This window comes from Pseudophryne corroboree (assembly GCF_028390025.1).
Source record: "Pseudophryne corroboree isolate aPseCor3 chromosome 8 unlocalized genomic scaffold, aPseCor3.hap2 SUPER_8_unloc_5, whole genome shotgun sequence".
Classification (NCBI taxonomy): domain Eukaryota; kingdom Metazoa; phylum Chordata; class Amphibia; order Anura; family Myobatrachidae; genus Pseudophryne; species Pseudophryne corroboree.
Window position 1 is genome coordinate 336118 of NW_026967623.1, and position 23854 is coordinate 359971.

The following is a 23854-nucleotide window of genomic DNA, read 5'->3' on the forward strand; positions in this document are numbered from 1 at the left end:
TATTATAACTTTTGTGGTTTGTTCGCATGCGACAGTAATGCAATGCCTGACATTCCCTATAGTGCTGTACCACAGATAGAGCCACGACAGTAATGCAATGCCTGACATTCCCTATAGTGCTGTACCACAGATAGAGCCACGACAGTAATGCAATGTATGACATTCCCTATAGTGCTGTACCACAGACAGAGCCACGACAGTAATGCAATGCCTGACATTCCCTATAGTGCTGTACCACAGATAGAGCCACGACAGTAATGCAATGCCTGACATTCCCTATAGTGCTGTACCACAGACAGAGCCACGACAGTAATGCAATGCCTGACATTCTCTATAGTACTGTACCACAGATAGAGCCACGACAGTAATGCAATGCCTGACATTCCCTATAGTGCTGTACCACAGACAGAGCAACGACAGTAATGCAATGTATGACATTCCCTATAGTGCTGTACCACAGACAGAGCCACGACAGTAATGCAATGCCTGACATTCCATATAGTGCTGTACCACAGGCAGAGCCACGACAGTAATGGAATGCCTGACATTCCCTGTAGTGCTGTACCACAGGCAGAGCCACGACAGTAATGCAATGTATGAAATGCCCTATAGTGCTGTACCACAGGCAGAGCCACGACAGTAATGCAATGCCTGACATTCCCTATAGTGCTGAACCACAGGGAGAGCCACGACAGTAATGCAATGTAGGACATTCCCTATAGTGCTGTACCACAGGCAGAGCCACGACAGTAATGCAATGTATGAAATGCCCTATAGTGCTGTACCAGAGACACGACAGTAATGCAATGTATGACATTCCCTATAGTGCTGTACAACAGGGAGAGCCACGACAGTAATGCAATGCCTGATATGCCCTATAGTGCTGTACCAGAGACAGAGCCACGACAGTAATGCAATGTATGACATTCCCTATAGTGCTGTACCACAGGCAGAGCCACGACAGTAATGCAATGCCTGACATTCCCTATAGTGCTGTACCACAGGGAAAGCCACGACAGTAATGCAATGCCCGACATTCCCTATAGTGCTGTACCACAGACAGAGCCACGACAGTAATGCAATGTATGACATTCCCTATAGTGCTGTACCACAGGCAGAGCCACGACAGTAATGCAATGCCTGACATTCCCTATAGTGCTGTACCACAGGGAAAGCCACGACAGTAATGCAATGCCCGACATTCCCTATAGTGCTGTACCACAGCAGAGCAACGACAGTAATGGAATGCCTGACATTCCCTATAGTGCTGTACCACAGGCAGAGCCACGACAGTAATGCAATGCCTGACATTCCCTATAGTGCTGTACCACAGACAGAGCCACGACAGTAATGCAATGCCTGACATTCCCTATAGTGCTGTACCACAGACAGAGCAACGACAGTAATGCAATGCCTGACATTCCCTATAGTGCTGTACCACAGGCAGAGCCACGACAGTAATGCAATGCCTGACATTCCCTATAGTGCTGTACCACAGACAGAGCCACGACAGTAATGCAATGCCTGACATTCCCTATAGTGCTGTACCACAGACAGAGCAACGACAGTAATGCAATGCCTGACATTCCCTATAGTGCTGTACCACAGGCAGAGCCACGACAGTAATGCAATGTATGAAATGCCCTATAGTGCTGTACCACAGGCAGAGCCACGACAGTAATGCAATGTATGACACTCCCTATAGTGCTGTACCACAGACAGAGCAACGACAGTAATGCAATGCCCGACATGCCCAATAGTGCTGTACCACAGACAGCCACGACAGTAATGCAATGTATGACATTCCCTATAGTGCTGTACCACAGACAGAGCAACGACAGTAATGCAATGCCTGACATGCCCAATAGTGCTGTACCACAGACAGAGCCACGACAGTAATGCAATGCCTGACATTCCCTATAGTGCTGTACTACAGACAGAGCCACGACAGTAATGCAATGCCTGACATTCCATATAGTGCTGTACCACAGGCAGAGCCACGACAGTAATGGAATGCCTGACATTCCCTATAGTGCCGTACCACAGGCAGAGCCACGACAGTAATGCAATGCCTGAAATTCCCTATAGTGCCGTACCACAGGCAGAGCCACGACAGTAATGCAATGTATGACATTCCCTATAGTGCTGTACCACAGGCAGAGCCACGACAGTAATGCAATGTATGACATTCCCTATAGTGCTGTACCACAGACAGAGCCACGACAGTAATGCAATGTATGACATTCCCTATAGTGCTGTACCACAGACAGAGCCACGACAGTAATGCAATGCCTGACATTCCCTATAGTGCTGTACCACAGACAGAGCCACGACAGTAATGCAATGCCTGACATTCCCTATAGTGCTGTACCACAGACAGAGCCACGACAGTAATGCAATGCCTGACATTCCCTATAGTGCTGTACCACAGGCAGAGCCACGACAGTAATGCAATGTATGACACTCCCTATAGTGCCGTACCACAGACAGAGCCACGACAGTAATGCAATGCCTGACATTCCCTATAGTGCCGTACCACAGGCAGAGCCACGACAGTAATGCAATGCCCGACATTCCCTATAGTGCCGTACCACAGGCAGAGCCACGACAGTAATGCAATGTATGACATTCCCTATAGTGCTGTACCACAGACAGAGCCACGACAGTAATGCAATGTATGACATTCCCTATAGTGCTGTACCACAGACAGAGCCACGACAGTAATGCAATGCCTGACATTCCCTATAGTGCTGTACCACAGACAGAGCCACGACAGTAATGCAATGCCTGACATTCCCTATAGTGCTGTACCACAGACAGAGCCACGACAGTAATGCAATGTATGACATTCCCTATAGTGCTGTACCACAGACAGAGCCACGACAGTAATGCAATGTATGACACTCCCTATAGTGCCGTACCAGAGACAGAGCCACGACAGTAATGCAATGCCTGACATTCCCTATAGTGCTGTACCACAGACAGAGCCACGACAGTAATGCAATGCCTGACATTCCCTATAGTGCTGTACCACAGACAGAGCCACGACAGTAATGCAATGCCTGACATTCCCTATAGTGCTGTACCACAGACAGAGCCACGACAGTAATGCAATGCCTGACATTCCCTATAGTGCTGTACCACAGACAGAGCCACGACAGTAATGCAATGTATGACATTCCCTATAGTGCTGTACCACAGACAGAGCCACGACAGAAATGCAATGCCTGACATGCATAATACTCTGATTAATGGCTACTATTTAATGGCAAGGGCGTATGTAACAGACCAGTTTGAACATGACTATCTGGAGTATGAAATTATGAACATTAGATATGTTAATGTTTATGAGGATAATACAGACTTTATCTGTATAATAACAGTTACTTGCTCACCTGCTGTGAAGTACACACCAGCCACAATGAGGGTCTCCGGACCCCAGGCACACGGTACAGGAGTTATACCTCTGACAACTCTCCACAGGAACGCGGCTGACCTGCAATATAAATCAGACATCCCATGATCAGTGTTCCAGTTACACATAAAGTGGAAGGAGCCATAGTGATGCATGAGCCAGCAATGCAATTCATAACTAACCCATAGTGACCTCTGAAAGGGTTTGCCTCCAATATGTGCATGTAACAGATCTGCCGTGTCACACGTATCCTTACACAGAACCACACAGGAGCATGTAACAGATCTGCCGTACAGTGTCACACGTATCCTTACACAGAACCACACAGGAGCATGTAACAGATCTGCCGTACAGCGTCACACGTATCCTTACACAGAACCACACAGGAGCATGTAACAGATCTGCCGTGTCACACGTATCCTTACACAGAACCACACAGGAGCATGTAACAGATCTGCCGTGTCACATGTATCCTTACACAGAACCACACAGGAACATGTAACAGATCTGCCGTACAGTGTCACACGTATCCTTACACAGAACCACACAGGAGCATGTAACAGATCTGCCGTACAGCGTCACACGTATCCTTACACAGAACCACACAGGAGCATGTAACAGATCTGCCGTGTCACACGTATCCTTACACAGAACCACACAGGAGCATGTTACAGATCTGCCGTGTCACACGTATCCTTACACAGAACCACACAGGAGCATGTAACAGATCTGCCGTACAGCGTCACACGTATCCTTACACAGAACCACACAGGAGCATGTAACAGATCTGCCGTGTCACATGTATCCTTACACAGAACCACACAGGAGCATGTAACAGATCTGCCGTACAGTGTCACACGTATCCTTACACAGAACCACACAGGAGCATGTAACAGATCTGCCGTGTCACATGTATCCTTACACAGAACCACACAGGAGCATGTAACAGATCTGCCGTACAGTGTCACATGTATCCTTACACAGAACCACACAGGAGTATGTTACAGATCTGCCGTGTCACACGTATCCTTACCCAGAACCACACAGGAGCATGTAACAGATCTGCCGTGTCACACGTATCCTTACACAGAACCACACAGGAGCATGTAACAGATCTGCCGTGTCACACGTATCCTTACACAGAACCACACAGGAGCATGTAACAGATCTGCCGTGTCACACTTATCCTTACACAGAACCACACAGGAGCATGTAACAGATCTGCCGTACAGCGTCACACGTATCCTTACACAGAACCACACAGGAGCATGTAACAGATCTGCCATACAGCGTCACACGTATCCTTACACAGAACCACACAGGAGCATGTAACAGATCTGCCGTGTGACATGTATCCTTACACAGAACCACACAGGAGCATGTAACAGATCTGCCGTGTCACACGTATCCTTACACAGAACCACACAGGAGCATGTAACAGATCTGCCATACAGCGTCACACGTATCCTTACACAGAACCACACAGGAGCATGTAACAGATCTGCCGTGTCACACGTATCCTTACACAGAACCACACAGGAGCATGTAACAGATCTGCCGTGTCACACGTATCCTTACACAGAACCACACAGGAGCATGTAACAGATCTGCCGTACAGCGTCACACGTATCCTTACACAGAACCACACAGGAGCATGTAACAGATCTGCCGTACAGCGTCACACGTATCCTTACACAGAACCACACAGGAGCATGTAACAGATCTGCCGTGTCACATGTATCCTTACACAGAACCACACAGGAGCATGTAACAGATCTGCCGTACAGCGTCACACGTATCCTTACACAGAACCACACAGGAGCATGTAACAGATCTGCCGTACAGCGTCACACGTATCCTTACACAGAACCACACAGGAGCATGTAACAGATCTGCCGTGTCACATGTATCCTTACACAGTACCACACAGGAGCATGTAACAGATCTGCCGTACAGTGTCACATGTATCCTTACACAGAACCACACAGGAGCATGTTACAGATCTGCCGTGTCACACGTATCCTTACCCAGAACCACACAGGAGCATGTAACAGATCTGCCGTACAGTGTCACACGTATCCTTACACAGAACCACACAGGAGCATGTAACAGATCTGCCGTGTCACATGTATCCTTACACAGTACCACACAGGAGCATGTAACAGATCTGCCGTACAGTGTCACACGTATCCTTACACAGAACCACACAGGAGCATGTAACAGATCTGCCGTACAGTGTCACACGTATCCTTACACAGAACCACACAGGAGCATGTAACAGATCTGCCGTACAGTGTCACACGTATCCTTACACAGAACCACACAGGAGCATGTAACAGATCTGCCGTGTCACATGTATCCTTACACAGAACCACACAGGAGCATGTAACAGATCTGCCGTACAGTGTCACATGTATCCTTACACAGAACCACACAGGAGTATGTTACAGATCTGCCGTGTCACACGTATCCTTACCCAGAACCACACAGGAGCATGTAACAGATCTGCCGTGTCACACGTATCCTTACACAGAACCACACAGGAGCATGTAACAGATCTGCCGTGTCACACGTATCCTTACACAGAACCACACAGGAGCATGTAACAGATCTGCCGTGTCACACTTATCCTTACACAGAACCACACAGGAGCATGTAACAGATCTGCCGTACAGCGTCACACGTATCCTTACACAGAACCACACAGGAGCATGTAACAGATCTGCCATACAGCGTCACACGTATCCTTACACAGAACCACACAGGAGCATGTAACAGATCTGCCGTGTGACATGTATCCTTACACAGAACCACACAGGAGCATGTAACAGATCTGCCGTGTCACACGTATCCTTACACAGAACCACACAGGAGCATGTAACAGATCTGCCATACAGCGTCACACGTATCCTTACACAGAACCACACAGGAGCATGTAACAGATCTGCCGTGTCACACGTATCCTTACACAGAACCACACAGGAGCATGTAACAGATCTGCCGTGTCACACGTATCCTTACACAGAACCACACAGGAGCATGTAACAGATCTGCCGTACAGCGTCACACGTATCCTTACACAGAACCACACAGGAGCATGTAACAGATCTGCCGTACAGCGTCACACGTATCCTTACACAGAACCACACAGGAGCATGTAACAGATCTGCCGTGTCACATGTATCCTTACACAGAACCACACAGGAGCATGTAACAGATCTGCCGTACAGCGTCACACGTATCCTTACACAGAACCACACAGGAGCATGTAACAGATCTGCCGTACAGCGTCACACGTATCCTTACACAGAACCACACAGGAGCATGTAACAGATCTGCCGTGTCACATGTATCCTTACACAGAACCACACAGGAGCATGTAACAGATCTGCCGTACAGCGTCACACGTATCCTTACACAGAACCACACAGGAGCATGTAACAGATCTGCCGTACAGCGTCACACGTATCCTTACACAGAACCACACAGGAGCATGTAACAGATCTGCCGTACAGCGTCACACGTATCCTTACACAGAACCACACAGGAGCATGTAACAGATCTGCCGTGTCACATGTATCCTTACACAGTACCACACAGGAGCATGTAACAGATCTGCCGTACAGTGTCACACGTATCCTTACACAGAACCACACAGGAGCATGTAACAGATCTGCCGTGTCACATGTATCCTTACACAGAACCACACAGGAGCATGTAACAGATCTGCCGTGTCACACGTATCCTTACACAGAACCACACAGGAGCATGTAACAGATCTGCAGTGTCACACGTATCCTTACACAGAACCACACAGGAGCATGTAACAGATCTGCCGTGTCACACGTATCCTTACACAGAACCACACAGGAGCATGTAACAGATCTGCCGTGTCACACGTATCCTTACACAGAAACACACAGGAGCATGTAACAGATCTGCCGTACAGCGTCACACGTATCCTTACACAGAACCACAAAGGAGCATGTAACAGATCTGCCGTGTCACATGTATCCTTACACAGAACCACACAGGAGCATGTAACAGATCTGCCGTGTCACACGTATCCTTACCCAGAACCACACAGGAGCATGTAACAGATCTGCCGTACAGTGTCACACGTATCCTTACACAGAACCACACAGGAGCATGTAACAGATCTGCCGTGTCACATGTATCCTTACACAGAACCACACAGGAGCATGTAACAGATCTGCCGTGTCACATGTATCCTTACACAGAACCACACAGGAGCATGTAACAGATCTGCCGTGTCACACGTATCCTTACCCAGAACCACACAGGAGCATGTAACAGATCTGCCGTACAGTGTCACACGTATCCTTACACAGAACCACACAGGAGCATGTAACAGATCTGCCGTGTCACATGTATCCTTACACAGAACCACACAGGAGCATGTAACAGATCTGCCGTGTCACACGTATCCTTACCCAGAACCACACAGGAGCATGTAACAGATCTGCCGTGTCACACGTATCCTTACACAGAACCACACAGGAGCATGTAACAGATCTGTATAGTTTATAGTCAAAATCGCAAGGAAAAAGTTTGTGCAAATCACAAGGCGTTAGTCACCGTACGATACTGATGCGATTCCGATGCGCGGTCCCGCGGGTTGCAGAACAGTACAGTGCACCTATAGGAGTCATTATATACACGCAATACATGGGCTGTAGAACAGTCAGGTGCACCTATAGGGGCCAATATATGCATATTCCCTGGGCCGCAGAACAGTGAGGTGCACCTATAGGGGCCATCATATACGTGCAGTACCCAGGCTGTAGAACAGTGCAGTTGCACCCATAGGGGCCATTATATATGTGCAATACCCGGGTTATAGAACAGTGCAGTTGTAGTGTTCATTCTAGGATTTTTTTAGGGCAGGGTACTGATCACTGAGGGGGGCACATTTTCATTTTGAAGGGCACATTTATGAGGTGACGCTTTGCGCACAAAGCATAGCGCATGTTTATAGTTTTTATACATATATTTTCCCCTTAATGTATCATTTACCCCTACATACATATAGGACACCCATGTAACACCCAACATCTGTACTGAGAAAAATACTATACTTGTCCAGTCTTCTTGAAAGAACGGCTACAGCATATACATAAGTAGATAATAAATGTCTCCTCCACTACTGAAGTAGTTATAATCCTTATGTGTTATAAAATAGAAAAGTTAAGCAGAGGGTTAAAATATACAGTATAGGTACAAAATAAGTCTGTTCTACTAAGGAAATAGTGTAAGCAGTACATGCTCACTGCTTCCCCTGTTCTTTCCCTCTATGTCAGAGTGCTGTGCTATTTACAGTCCCTCCTCTGCCATCCAGTTCAATAAGGATAGAAATTGTTTCCAATTTGAAGTAGACAACTACATTGTAACATGCACTCTGACTTACATTCTGTATACAAGGGGGGATTTATGATCCTGCAGGGTGCTTTTTCACATTTCAGAAATGGGAAGGGTGCAGCACCCTGCTGAAAAAGCCTAGAAGGAACACTACAGTTGCACCCATAGGGGACATTATATACGTGCAATACCTGGGCTGCAGAACAATGCCGTGCACCTATAGAGGCCACTATACGCACAATACCTGGGCTGCAGAACAGTGCCGTGCACCTATAGAGGCCACTATAGGTACAATACCTGGGCTGTAGAACAGTGAGGTGCACCTATAGAGGCCACTATAGGTACAATACATGGGCTGCAGAACAGTGTCGTGCATCTATAGAGGCCACTATAGGTACAATACCTGGGCTGTAGAACAGTGCCGTGCACCTATAGAGGCCACTATAGGCACAATACCTGGGCTGTAGAACAATGCCGTGCACCCATAGAGGCCACTATAGGTACAATACCTGGGCTGTAGAACAGTGTCGTGCACCTATAGAGGCCACTATAGGCACAATACCTGGGCTGTAGAACAGTGTCGTGCACCTATAGAGGCCACTATAGGCACAATACCTGGGCTGTAGAACAGTGTCGTGCACCTATAGAGGCCACTATAGGCACAATACCTGGGCTGTAGAACAGTGTCGTGCACCTATAGAGGCCACTATAGGCACAATACCTGGGCTGTAGAACAGTGTCGTGCACCTATAGAGGCCACTATAGGCACAATACCTGGGCTGTAGAACAATGCCGTGCACCTATAGAGGCCACTATAGGCACAATACCTGGGCTGTAGAACAGTGTCGTGCACCTATAGAGGCCACTATAGGTACAATACCTGGGCTGTAGAACAGTGTCGTGCACCTATAGAGGCCACTATAGGTACAATACCTGGGCTGTAGAACAATGCCGTGCACCTATAGAGGCCACTATAGGCACAATACCTGGGCTGCAGAACAGTGTCGTGCACCTATAGAGGCCACTATAGGTACAATACCTGGGCTGTAGAACAGTGTCGTGCACCTATAGAGGCCACTATAGGTACAATACCTGGGCTGTAGAACAGTGTCGTGCACCTATAGAGGCCACTATAGGTACAATACCTGGGCTGTAGAACAGTGTCGTGCACCTATAGAGGCCACTATAGGCACAATACCTGGGCTGTAGAACAGTGTCGTGCACCTATAGAGGCCACTATAGGCACAATACATGGGCTGCAGAACAGTGAGGTGCACCTATAGAGGCCACTATAGGTACAATACATGGGCTGCAGAACAGTGAGGTGCACCTATAGAGGCCACTATAGGCACAATACCTGGGCTGTAGAACAGTGTCGTGCACCTATAGAGGCCACTATATGCACAATACCTGGGCTGTAGAACAGTGCCGTGCACCTATAGAGGCCACTATAGGTACAATACCTGGGCTGTAGAACAGTGCCGTGCACCTATAGAGGCCACTATAGGCACAATACCTGGGCTGTAGAACAGTGTCGTGCACCTATAGAGGCCACTATAGGCACAATACCTGGGCTGTAGAACAGTGTCGTGCACCTATAGAGGCCACTATAGGTACAATACCTGGGCTGTAGAACAGTGTCGTGCACCTATAGAGGCCACTATAGGCACAATACATGGGCTGCAGAACAGTGAGGTGCACCTATAGAGGCCACTATAGGTACAATACATGGGCTGCAGAACAGTGCCGTGCACCTATAGAGGCCACTATAGGCACAATACCTGGGCTGTAGAACAGTGTCGTGCACCTATAGAGGCCACTATAGGCACAATACCTGGGCTGTAGAACAATGCCGTGCACCTATAGAGGCCACTATAGGCACAATACCTGGGCTGTAGAACAGTGCCGTGCACCCATAGAGGCCACTATAGGCACAATACCTGGGCTGCAGAACAGTGAGGTGCACCTATAGAGGCCACTATAGGCACAATACCTGGGCTGCAGAACAGCGCCGTGCACCTATAGAGGCCACTATAGGCACAATACCTGGGCTGCAGAACAGTGCCGTGCACCTATAGAGGCCACTATAGGTACAATACATGGGCTGCAGAACAGTGAGTAGCACCTATAGAGGCCACTATAGGTACAATACATGGGCTGCAGAACAGTGTCGTGCACCTATAGAGGCCACTATAGGCACAATACCTGGGCTGCAGAACAGTGAGGTGCACCTATAGAGGCCACTATAGGCACAATACCTGGGCTGCAGAACAGTGAGGTGCACCTATAGAGGCCACTATAGGTACAATACCTGGGCTGCAGAACAGTGAGTAGCACCTATAGAGGCCACTATAGGCACAATACCTGGGCTGTAGAACAGTGCCGTGCACCTATAGAGGCCACTATAGGCACAATACCTGGGCTGCAGAACAGTGCCGTGCACCTATAGAGGCCACTATAGGCACAATACCTGGGCTGCAGAACAGTGCCGTGCACCTATAGAGGCCACTATAGGCACAATACCTGGGCTGCAGAACAGTGTCGTGCACCCATAGAGGCCACTATAGGTACAATACCTGGGCTGCAGAACAGTGAGGTGCACCTATAGAGGCCACTATAGGCACAATACCTGGGCTGCAGAACAGTGTCGTGCACCTATAGAGGCCACTATAGGTACAATACATGGGCTGCAGAACAGTGTCGTGCACCTATAGAGGCCACTATAGGCACAATACCTGGGCTGCAGAACAGTGTCGTGCACCTATAGAGGCCACTATAGGTACAATACATGGGCTGCAGAACAGTGAGGTGCACCTATAGAGGCCACTATAGGCACAATACCTGGGCTGCAGAACAGTGTCGTGCACCTATAGAGGCCACTATAGGTACAATACATGGGCTGCAGAACAGTGTCGTGCACCTATAGAGGCCACTATAGGCACAATACCTGGGCTGTAGAACAGTGTCGTGCACCTATAGAGGCCACTATAGGTACAATACCTGGGCTGCAGAACAGTGCCGTGCATCTATAGGGGCCACTATAGGCACAATACCTGGGCTGCAGAACAATGCCATGCATCTATAGGGGCCACTATAGGCACAATACCTGGGCTGCAGAACAGTGAGGTGCACCTATAGAGGCCACTATAGGTACAATACCTGGGCTGTAGAACAGTGCCGTGCACCTATAGAGGCCACTATAGGCACAATACCTGGGCTGCAGAACAGTGAGGTGCACCTATAGAGGCCACTATAGGTACAATACCTGGGCTGCAGAACAGTGAGTAGCACCTATAGAGGCCACTATAGGCACAATACCTGGGCTGTAGAACAGTGTCGTGCACCTATAGGGGCCACTATAGGCACAATACCTGGGCTGTAGAACAGTGTCGTGCACCTATAGAGGCCACTATAGGTACAATACCTGGGCTGTAGAACAGTGTCGTGCACCTATAGGGGCCACTATAGGCACAATACCTGGGCTGTAGAACAGTGTCGTGCACCTATAGAGGCCACTATAGGCACAATACCTGGGCTGCAGAACAGTGAGGTGCACCTATAGAGGCCACTATAGGCACAATACATGGGCTGCAGAACAGTGCCGTGCACCTATAGAGGCCACTATAGGCACAATACCTGGGCTGTAGAACAGTGCCGTGCACCTATAGGGGCCACTATAGGCACAATACCTGGGCTGCAGAACAGTGAGGTGCACCTATAGAGGCCACTATAGGCACAATACCTGGGCTGCAGAACAGTGAGGTGCACCTATAGAGGCCACTATAGGCACAATACCTGGGCTGCAGAACAGTGAGGTGCACCTATAGAGGCCACTATAGGCACAATACCTGGGCTGCAGAACAGTGAGGTGCACCTATAGAGGCCACTATAGGCACAATACCTGGGCTGCAGAACAGTGAGGTGCACCTATAGAGGCCACTATAGGCACAATACCTGGGCTGCAGAACAGTGAGGTGCACCTATAGAGGCCACTATAGGCACAATACCTGGGCTGCAGAACGGTGAGGTGCACCTATAGAGGCCACTATAGGCACAATACCTGGGCTGCAGAACAGTGAGGTGCACCTATAGAGGCCACTATAGGCACAATACCTGGGCTGCAGAACAGTGCCGTGCACCCATAGAGGCCACTATAGGCACAATACCTGGGCTGCAGAACAGTGCCGTGCACCTATAGAGGCCACTATAGGCACAATACCTGGGCTGCAGAACAGTGCCGTGCATCTATAGGGGCCACTATAGGCACAATACCTGGTCTGCAGAACAGTGAGGTGCACCTATAGAGGCCACTATAGGCACAATACCTGGGCTGCAGAACAGTGCCGCGCACCTATAGGGGCCATGATACACACGCACTCCCCAGGCTGCAGAACAGTGAGGTGCAAAACATGTTTCTAATAACAAACTGCCACTGCGTAACACCGTGATAGCCAAACTTTTTTGAATCACGGCGCCCTAGAGTATATGTTTTTTTTTCACGGCACCCGCAGGCCCAAAGTTACTTATTGGGAAATTTAGAAAATAAAATAAAAAGAGATTTATGGTGAGAACTTACCATGGTTAAATCTCTTTCTGCAAGGTACACTGGATTCCACAGGGAATACATCGGGGGGTGTAGAGTTGGATCTTGATCCAAGGCACCAACAGGCTAAAGCTTTGACTGTTCCCAGGATGCACTGCACTGCCTCCTCTATAACCCCGCCTCCCGGCACTGGAGCTCAGTTTCGTTAACCAGTCCAATGCAGTAGCAGGTAAGAGACGGCAAATGTTAGTCACATAGAACCACATTCTCACGACAGGAGAACGGACCAGCGGCTGATGCTATACAAACCCAAAGAAGCTAAGTGCGTCAGGGTGGGCGCCTTGTGGAATCCAGTGTACCTCGTAGTAAGATTTCACCATGGTAAGTCTACCATAAATCATGTTTTCTGCAGCGGGGTACACTGGGATTACACAGGGAATACAGTGGGGATGTCCTAAAGCAGTTCCTCAAGGGAGGGGACGCACCTTAGTGGGTATGAGAACACAGCGTCCAAAGGAAGCATCCTGGGAGGCGGAAGTATCAAAGGCATAGAACCTAATGAACGTGTTCACTGAGGACCACGTAGCCGCCTTGCACAATTGTTCTGAGGACGCGCCACGGCAGGTCGTCCAAGAAGGTCCAACAGACCAAGTAGAATGGGCCTTGATAGCAGCAGGAGCCGGGAGCACGGCCTGCGCATAAGCTTGTGCAATCACCATTCTAATCCATCTGGCCATGGTTTGCTTATTCGCAGGCCAGCCACATTTGTGAAAACCGAAAAGTACAAAAAGGGTATCTGACCTCCTGATAGAGGCAGTCCTTTTCACGTATATACAGAAATCCCGTACCACATCCAAAAACCGCTCTTTGGAGCACAAGTCAGAAGAGATAAAGGCCAGAACCACAATCTCTTGGTTAAGGTGGAAAGAGGACACCACCTTAAGCAAATACGGGTGAGTCCTAAGAACCACCCGGTCACAATGAAATATCAGAAAGGGTGGACGGCAGGACAATGCACCTTAGTCCGAAACCCTTCTAGCAGAGGCAATAGCCAGCAAAATGAGGACCTTGGCAGTAAGCCATTTAAGGTCCCCCTTCTCAAGAGGTTCAAATGGAGAATCTTGAAGGGCATTCAGGACAATAGACAAATCTCACGGAGCCACAGGAGGGATATAGGGAGGTTGAATTCGCAATACGCCCTGAGTGAATGTATGAATGTCAGGAAAAGACACAATCTTCCACTGAAACCACACCGGCAAGGCAGATATGTAAACCTTGAGAGAGGCCAGACAAAGTCCAGGCCTTGTTGAAAAAAAGCCAGAAGTCTGGAAGTACTAAACTTGGAAGTATCTTAATTCTTAGTAGCACACAAGGTGAAGTAAGAATTCCAGACCCTATAATAAATCCGTACAGAAGCCGGTTTGCGGGTCTTCAACATAGTTTGGATAACCGCCCCTGAAAATCCTTTGGCTCTCAGGAGTGAAGCTTCAAGAGCCACGCCGTCAAAGCCAGTCTGGCCAGACACAAGGGCCCTGAACGAGGAGGTCTGGGCGTTGAGGAAGTAGAAGAGGACGCTCTATTGATAGACCCTACTTGTCTGAGAAACAATGCCGTCTGGGCCACGTCAGAGCGACTAGAAGTAGTATTCCTCCTTCTTGCTTGAACTTCCGCAGAACCCTGGGCAGGAGTGACACTGGAGGGAACACAGGGCAGCCGAAAGTTCCATGGAATTGCCAGTGAGTCCACGAACGCTGCTTGAGGATCCCTTGTTGATTGTGTTGAGACGTCATCAGGTCTACATCTGGTAGGCCCCACTTGTCCACTAGGAGTTGAAAGACTTCCGGATGAAGACGCCACTTTCCGGCGTGCACGTCCTGACGACTGAGGAAATCCGCTTCCCAATTGAGAACTCCCGGAATGAACACTGCCGATATGGCTGGCAGATGGCGTTCCACCCAACTAAGGATTAGTGACACTTCCATCATTGCTATCTGGCCTCAAGTGCCGCCTTGATGGTTTATGTAAGGCGCCGTGGTGGTGTCTGATTGTACTTGAACAGGCCTGTCCCGTAGCAGAGGCAGGGCAAGAGTCAAAGCATTGAACACTGCGAGGAGAGATTCCTCCTTGGTCCACCGACCCTGGAGAGAGTGTTGCTCCAACACCGCGCCCCAAACCCTCAGACTGGCGTCCAGAGTCAGTAGGACCCAGTTGGGGATCCAGAAGGGACAGCCCCTGCTCATCTGTCCTGTAGCCACCAGCTCAGTGACAGACGAACCTTCGGAGTGAAAGAAATCATTTGAGACCTGATTCGATAGGGCTGGCCCTCCCACTTGGAAAGGAATTAACCTCTGCAGAGGGCAGGAATGAAATGGAGTGTACTCCACCATATCAAAAGCAGCTACCATGAGGCCTAGTACTTGCATAGCCAGTGCACTGACACTCTTGGGCGAGAAAGTAAGTATCTGATCCTGTCCTGAAGTTTCAGGACCTTCTCCGGAGACCGAAACAGCCTCCGGCTGTGTGTGTGTCCAGCAGTGCCCCCCAGGTGCACCATGCTCCGAGCAGGGACCAGCGAGGACTTTTTCCAGTTGATGAGCCACCCGTGAGCTTGTAGGATTTGGATCGTCAGTTCCAGATGACTGAGGAGAACATCTTGTGAGTTCGCCAGGATCAGCAAGTCATCCAGATACAGCAGGATCCTGATTCCCTGATGACGGAGATGAGCCATCATCACGGCCATTACCTTGGTGAAGATCCGAGGGGAAGTGGTAAATCCAAATGGCAGAGCCTGAAATTGATAATGTAGGTTGCCAATAGCAAACCGCAGATACTGCTGATGCGACATGGCAATAGGAATATGCAGGTAAGCATCCTGTATGTCCAGGGATACCATATAGTCCTCAGGTTCCATGGCCAGTATAATGAGCGCAGAGATTCCCTACGGAATTTGGACACGCTCACTAATTTGTTAAATGATTTGAGGTTGAGCATAGGCCGGAAAGACCCATTTGGTTTCTGGACTAGAAACAGGGTCGAATAGTATCCTACGCCTCTCTGGGACAGAGGTACCGGCACTACCACTCCTGTTTCCAGGAGGGAACGCACAACCAAGTCTAGAGCTTGCGCTTTCAACGGATCCGATGAGATAACCGTCGAGCAGAACTGGCGAGGGGGACGTCTCTTGAAAGAGATTGCGTACCCATGAGAGACAACTTCTGCACCCAGGCGTCTGAAGTGGTCTTTAGCCATGCATGGGCGAACTGCAGAAGTCTGCCTCCCACCCTGGGATCCCCCAGTGGGAGGCCCGCCCCGTCATGCTGCAGGCTTATCTTGTTTGGAAGCAGGCTGATGGGCGGCCCAAGACTGTTTAGTTTTGGGATTAGTGGTTTTGGAAGTACGAGCCTGTCTCTGTCTGACCCTTAGATTTTCCAGGAGGTCGAAAGGAACGAAAAGTAATACTCTTTGCCTTCGGTGCAGAAGGATTAGTACTTGGGAGGAACGCAGTCTTAGCAAACGCCAAGTCAGTCACAATCTTATTCAGATACTCTCCAAATAGGATGTCTCCCTTGAAAGGGAGCACCTCCAAGGTCTTTTTGGAGTCCAGGTCCACCTTCGAGGACCGTAACCACAGAATCCGGCGAGCCAGTATAGACGTAGTAGACGCCTTGGCCGCCATTACACCTGCCTCAGAGGACGCCTCCTGAATATAGTGGGAGGCTGTGGTAATGTGAGACAGATAGTGCCTGGCAGTGTCAGAAATATCCTGAGGCAAATCATCCTCTAATGCCTGAACCCATGCTTCAATTCCTTTTGCGGCCCAGGTGTCCGCCATAGTGGGTCTATGTACAGCACTGGTAAGGGAGTAAATAGACTTCAGGCATCCCTCCACACACTTATCCGTCGGTTCCTTCAGTGAGGTGACAGTGGTGACAGGCAGAGGTGACGACACCACAAGATGGGCGACATGAGAGTCCACCGGCAGTGGAGTTTCCCACTTGTTACTCAACTCTGCAGGGATAGGATAACGAGCTAGCATATTTTTAGACAGGGAGAATTTCTTTCCTGGAGACGGCCAGGATTCCTGACGAATGTCAATTAAATGGTCAAAATACTTTAGCAACCTTCTGACATTTGAACTTATCAGGTTTCTTAGACGCAGTAGTGGGATCTAACTCATCATCAATTTCTAGAATCAGCTTAATAGCCTCCACTAGGTCAGGAACATCAACCTGAGTTGTAGGTTCCTCATCAGAAGCAACTGTATCAGTGTCTGACGGATCAGTATATACCCCATCCCCATCAGAAGAATTATCTGAAATATGAATGGATTGCGAGGAAGAAGCGGCCCGCTTAGATGACTCCTTGACCCCAGAGGGGCGTGGGGTAGACTTTTGTCTAACCAAAGATTGATTTAATTCTTGTATCTGGGTAGAGAGAGTGTCCACCCAGGGCGGATTAACTGTAGAGACAATATGTGGCTGCACAGGCACAGGAGGTCCCACAGTGGGCGTAAGATGTGTCACAAGCATAATCAGCATACTTGAGAATGCTGCCCAAGGTGGTTCCTGATTGGCCACAGGTGCTGCGGGATGACTGGGAGATGTATGGCCCCCAGTACACGAACAATCAGCTAAAACTTCCCCCTCAGGTAAATCCTTGATGCAAGCACTGCATGATGCAGGAGCGTCCGCAGATTTACCGCCCTGTGTGGCAGATATTATAGGGAATGTAGCCGTAGAGCGTTACAGTACAATAAAGCCAGACAAACACAATACCTGCAACTAACCCCCTGATTTATGTGACAGTAAATACAGGACACAAACGGAATTAAAGTGGTATGAGGTGACAGTAAGAACACAAAACAGTATATACTGTGTAGCAATATATATATATATTAGAGAGAGAGAGAGAGAGAGAGAGAGAGAGAGTGAGAGAGAGAGAGAGTGATAGCAATAAGTGTGATACACGAGAAGGAAATCCACACAGCAGCTACAGGCACACTCAGTCAAACTGCACTGGACTAGTAAAATTGCACATTATAAATATATATATAACAATGCACAGTAGATACTGGATGTATTATCACAGAAAGCTTGTACTAAATATTCAGGTAGAAGTGCACTTGTTCTTAACTAACACTGTATAAAAAGACATGTGGAATACTTAAGTGACTGTAAATGCACAGCGCTGATGAGGCAGGCGGCTTTACAGAGGAGACCTTGCCCTACAGTCCCGGAGATCAGCCGCAGCTACTAGTGTAAAGATGGCGCCAAAATCTCTGAGATGGTGTGAGAGAGAGTGAGATGCAGCTCCAGAGCGAGAAAACTAGCAGTAGATGGCGTCCGCAGCTGGGGGAGAGGCTACAGGTCAGCGCCTTATCTCCTATCCTGGTCCCTCTGCAGTACAGTGTCCTGGAGAGCGTCAGTAGCGGTGTGCCTGTGGACTGGTGCGCCTCCGCTGCAAGTATCCGGGAACCCGGCCGCGGGAGTCTGCAGCGCTGCTAGGCAGGTGATGGAGCCGCAGCACAGCATGTCATAATGACATATAAAGTGCTGCGGCCCTTGAAGTTTCAGGGCTGCCTAGCGCAGCCCTCTGTTAAGTGACCTTCTAGGCAGGCGCCAACTTACAAACTGAGCTCCTGTGCACGGAGGCGGGGCTATAAAGAGGCGGCACCGCAATACATTCTGGGAACAGTCAAAAGCTTTAGCCTGTTGGTGCCTCAGATCAAGATCCAACTCTACACTCCCCAATGTATTCCCTGTGGAATCCCAGCGTACCCCGCTGCAGAAAATGAAGTAAATGATGTTTATATGTCATTCTAAGGGTCAGTTGTATGGTGAGGACAGGATTTGCTTCTGTTTGTGCACATATTGTATGATTGGCAGCCACCAGCGTTGGTTTTACCCATCACATTGACCATAGTTTGAATTGGTCCTGGACCACCGACCTGAGGAACCCCAGGGTACTGCGGCACACAGTATGAGAAGCACTGGTGTGACGTATTCTCAGTGTGACAGGATTAGCGACATCGCCAGTAACAACCTATTGTGAGAGACTTCATCTAAGCTGTGGTGTAATTGTCGGATGAAAGGCAGATATCCTGGAAGGAGGAAAAGCGGAATGTGTGGCAGGGGACGGGGTTTGTAGATTATTAATTATTCCCTCACATTTCTTGCACTTTGCAGATCTCACCTGTTTCTCGCTCAGGATGTAGACAGACTGCCAGTCCGGGCTGAACACCATGTCCCTCAATATGGGTTTCCCTGGCACCACAGCGGCACTGTCGTACAGCACAGCATCTGCAGGACTGTCCACGCGAATCTGTCAAGGAAATGAAAACAATGAGATAACTGACCACAGGACACAACGGGGCCTTGTGTCGCCAGACCCTGTATATCCCACGGTTCCTCACAACATGACAAATATCATTAGTCTATACAACTGTGATAAAGACTCTGACAGATTCAGGGTTGCAGAGAAGTAAATGAGAGGGGGGGACACTGCCCGACAGGAGCGCTGAGCAGACGTTCTGAACAATTTGGATGGTCAGAAACCACCATTAGATCCCTGCAGATAGAACATTGGCCAGTGTTCCTATCAGCAGAACAAAACCTACGTAACTCCCAGATCGGCAAAATGGCAACGTTTACGCTGCGCCCCAACAGGTGAGGGGGCTGACCGGGGGAGAGCAGAGATTTCACTGCACCAGAAACACACGCCTAGGCCAGGGCGTCTCACACCGTAATGATGGAGGCTCAGTTTTACCAATGGAACCCTACTGGCGCCATAGAAATAAAGGATAACAATAATAATATAGTCGAGTCGGTCTAAAATGCATCAGTCACTCCAATTCATCCCAGAGATTCTCAATGGGGTAAAGATCTGGACTCTGAGCTGCCAGTCCATCCAGGCTGCAGAGTTCTCTATATACCAGTCCAGCCCTGGAGACATGACATCGCTCAGCCTGCGAGGATTCCCTTCTCAAACCCAGTTAGCTCCTTCCGGCGAGCCATTTCCTGGGGAAATGATCTAATCAGTGCCCCTCCCCCTCCACCCGTTCTATAGCTTCACGAACACGTCCGCTGCACACCATGGCTTGTCCACGGAGGTATATTATATATATACACACACACACATCTATCTATATCTCCATCCCGGGGATGTACAAGCTGTGACACACCATCGGAGGGTGTTCTGTGGCCCGATGCTGGCTTAGTTGGGACAATGGTCTATAATAAATGACAATGGGGCAGGACTGGTCATTGGAACACAAGACACATACAAAGAGAGCATGGATTTAGGGTGCATCACAAAAGGGTCTGAAAAGAGGACGTGCGTAATGGAAGGGGCGTGGCAAGGAACGCAATCACACTGAGTGCGCAGTCAGGAGTTTCACAAGGGGCAGAAATCCCACCAATATACAGAGAGCGGCAGCGCCAGTAACGGTGCCACACGCCTCTGCTCTATGCTGCACTTGTGTCACTGACCCGTGCCTACGTGAAACAAACTGATCTGCTAGTAAGCAAATAACACAAAAGTAAAGAAGAGCGTTGCGTTGTATGCGGTGCAGCATTCCCCTGTGCTGTATCCATATCTGTTCCATGTGGGAGCAGAGACTGAATAATATATATACTCAGGACTACACATCGCTGCAGAGAGTGGCCCTGCTGGTGTCGGTCCCTGATCTCATACTGCAGAAGCAATGCCCAGAAATAAGCCACGTACTCATCGCCTCATAGCACCCACAAATATAGCTGGGATGTAGTAATAAGGTCAACACGACAATGACACACTTATTATGTCGACAAAAAGCCTACTAATGTCACAGGAACCCAACGCCACATTAGGGTCACCAGGTCATAGTCAATGACAGAAGCACTCCTGCATATGATGCCGCTATTGCCCACCTAGGACAGACTCGTGGGAACAGGTGCGACCACACCAGCTAAACAACCCAACAAATAAAAAGGTCTACAATAGCGGAGAGACACTACGCTAATCGCTGGGACTCACTTCTTGGTGCGCTCGATCATGTATTTCATAAACCTGGAAACTATTCAGTCGCTATAGTGTTACCTTAAAAAGAGCAAAAATGAAAGTTGAGAACTGCACCAAAGATTATAATTGATAATAAGAATTTACTTACCGATAATTCTATTTCTCGTAGTCCGTAGTGGATGCTGGGGACTCCGTAAGGACCATGGGGAATAGCGGCTCCGCAGGAGACTGGGCACATCTAAAGAAAGCTTTAGGATCACCTGGTGTGCACTGGCTCCTCCCCCTATGACCCTCCTCCAAGCCTCAGTTAGGATACTGTGCCCGGACGAGCGTACACAATAAGGAAGGATTTTGAATCCCGGGTAAGACTCATACCAGCCACACCAATCACACTGTACAACTTGTGATCTGAACCCAGTTAACAGCATGATAATAGAGGAGCCTCTAGAAAAGATGGCTCACTACAACAATAACCCGAATTTTTTGGTAACAATAATTATGTACCAGTATTGCAGACAATCCGCACTTGGGATGGGCGCCCAGCATCCACTACGGACTACGAGAAATAGAATTATCGGTAAGTAAATTCTTATTTTCTCTGACGTCCTAGTGGATGCTGGGGACTCCGTAAGGACCATGGGGATTATACCAAAGCTCCCAAACGGGCGGGAGAGTGCGGATGACTCTGCAGCACCGAATGAGAGAACTCAAGCGCCTCCTCAGCCAGGGTATCAAATTTGTAGAATTTAGCAAACGTGTTTGCCCCTGACCAAGTAGCTGCTCGGCAAAGTTGTAAAGCCGAGACCCCTCGGGCAGCCGCCCAAGATGAGCCCACCTTCCTTGTGGAATGGGCTTTTACTGATTTTGGCTGTGGCAATCCTGCCACAGAATGTGCAAGCTGAATTGTACTACAAATCCAACGAGCAATCGTCTGCTTAGAAGCAGGAGCACCCAGTTTGTTGGGTGCATACAGGATAAACAGCGAGTCAGATTTTCTGACTCCAGCCGTCCTGGAAACATGTATTTTCAGGGTCCTGACCACGTCAAGCAACTTGGAATCCTCCAAGTCCTTAGTAGCCGCAGGCACCACAATAGGTTGGTTCATGTGAAATGCAGAAAACACCTTAGGTAGAAAATTTGAGGACGAGTCCTCAATTCTGCCCTTTCAGAATGAAATATTAAGTAAGGGCTTTTATATGATAAAGCCGCCAATTCTGACACACGCCTGGCTGAAACCAGGGCTAACAGCATCGTCACCTTCCATGTGAGATATTTTAAGTATACAGTGGTGAGTGGTTCAAACCAATGTGACTTTAGGAAACTCAACACAACATTGAGATCCCCAAGGTGCCACTGGAGGCACAAAAGGAGACTGTATATGCAGCACCCCTTTTACAAATGTCTGAACTTCAGGCACTGAAGCCAGTTCTTTTTGGAAGAAAATCGACAGGGCCGAAATTTGAACCTTAATGGACCCGCATTTTAGGCCCATAGACAGTCCTGTTTGCAGGAAATGGAGGAAACGACCCAGTTGAAATTCCTCTGTAGGGGCCTTCTTGGCCTCACCCCACGCAACATATTTTCGCCAAATGCGGTGATAATGTTTTGCGGTTACGTCTTTCCTGGCCTTGACCAGGGTAGGGATCTTCAGGATCCGGCATTCAACCGCCATGCCGTCAAACGCAGCCGCGGTAAGTCTTGGAACAGACAAGGCCCTAGCTGGAGCAGGTCCTTTCTTAGAGGTAGAGGCCACGGTTCGTCCGTGAGCATCTCTTGAAGTTCCGGATACCAAGTCCTTCTTGGCCAATCCGGAACCACGAGTATAGTTCTTACTCCTCTCCTTCTTATGATTCTCAGTACTTTTGGTATGAGGGGCAGAGGAGGGAACACATACACTGACTGGTACACCCACGGTGTTACCAGAGCGTCCACCGTTATTGCCTGAGGGTCCCTTGACCTGGCGCAATATCTGTCTAGTTTTTTGTTTAGACGGGACGCCATTATGTCCACCTTTTGTTTTTCCCAACGGTTTTACAATCAGGTGGAAGACTTCTGGGTAAAGTCCCCACTCTCCCGGGTGAAGGTCGTGTCTGCTGAGGAAGTCTGCTTCCCAGTTGTCCACTCCCGGAATGAACACTGCTGACAGTGCTATCACATGATTTTCCGCCCAGCTAAAATCCTTGCAGCTTCTGCCATTGCCCTCCTGCTTCTCGTGCCGCCCTGTCTGTTTACGTGGGCGACTGACGTGATGTTGTCCGATTGGATCAATACCGCCTGACCCTGAAGCAGGGGTTTCGCTTGACTTAGGGCATTGTAAATGGCCCTTAGTTCCAGAATGTTTATATGAAGAGATGTCTCCAGGCTTGACCATAAGCCCTGGAAATTCCTTCCCTGTGTGACTGCTCCCCAGCCTCGCAGGCTGGCATCCGTGGCCACCAGGACCCAGTCCCGAATGCCGAATCTGCGGCCCTCTAGAAGATGAGCACTCTGCAACCACCACAGGAGGGATACCCTTGTCC

The 23854-nt window shown here is 49.0% G+C and overlaps 1 protein-coding gene across 1 annotated transcript in view; it reads right to left on the reverse strand.

Moving 5' to 3' along the window:
- The window catches only part of PLXNA3 (plexin A3), a 511209-nt gene that overhangs the window by 303071 nt on the left and 184284 nt on the right, over positions 1–23854 (reverse strand). Inside the window, exons 4-5 of the mRNA XM_063950477.1 lie at positions 19530–19658; positions 3396–3496 (exon numbers count right to left, since the gene is read on the reverse strand). Coding sequence (XP_063806547.1) covers positions 3396–3496; positions 19530–19658 — 230 coding nt within the window. The remainder of the gene's footprint in view (positions 1–3395; positions 3497–19529; positions 19659–23854) is intronic.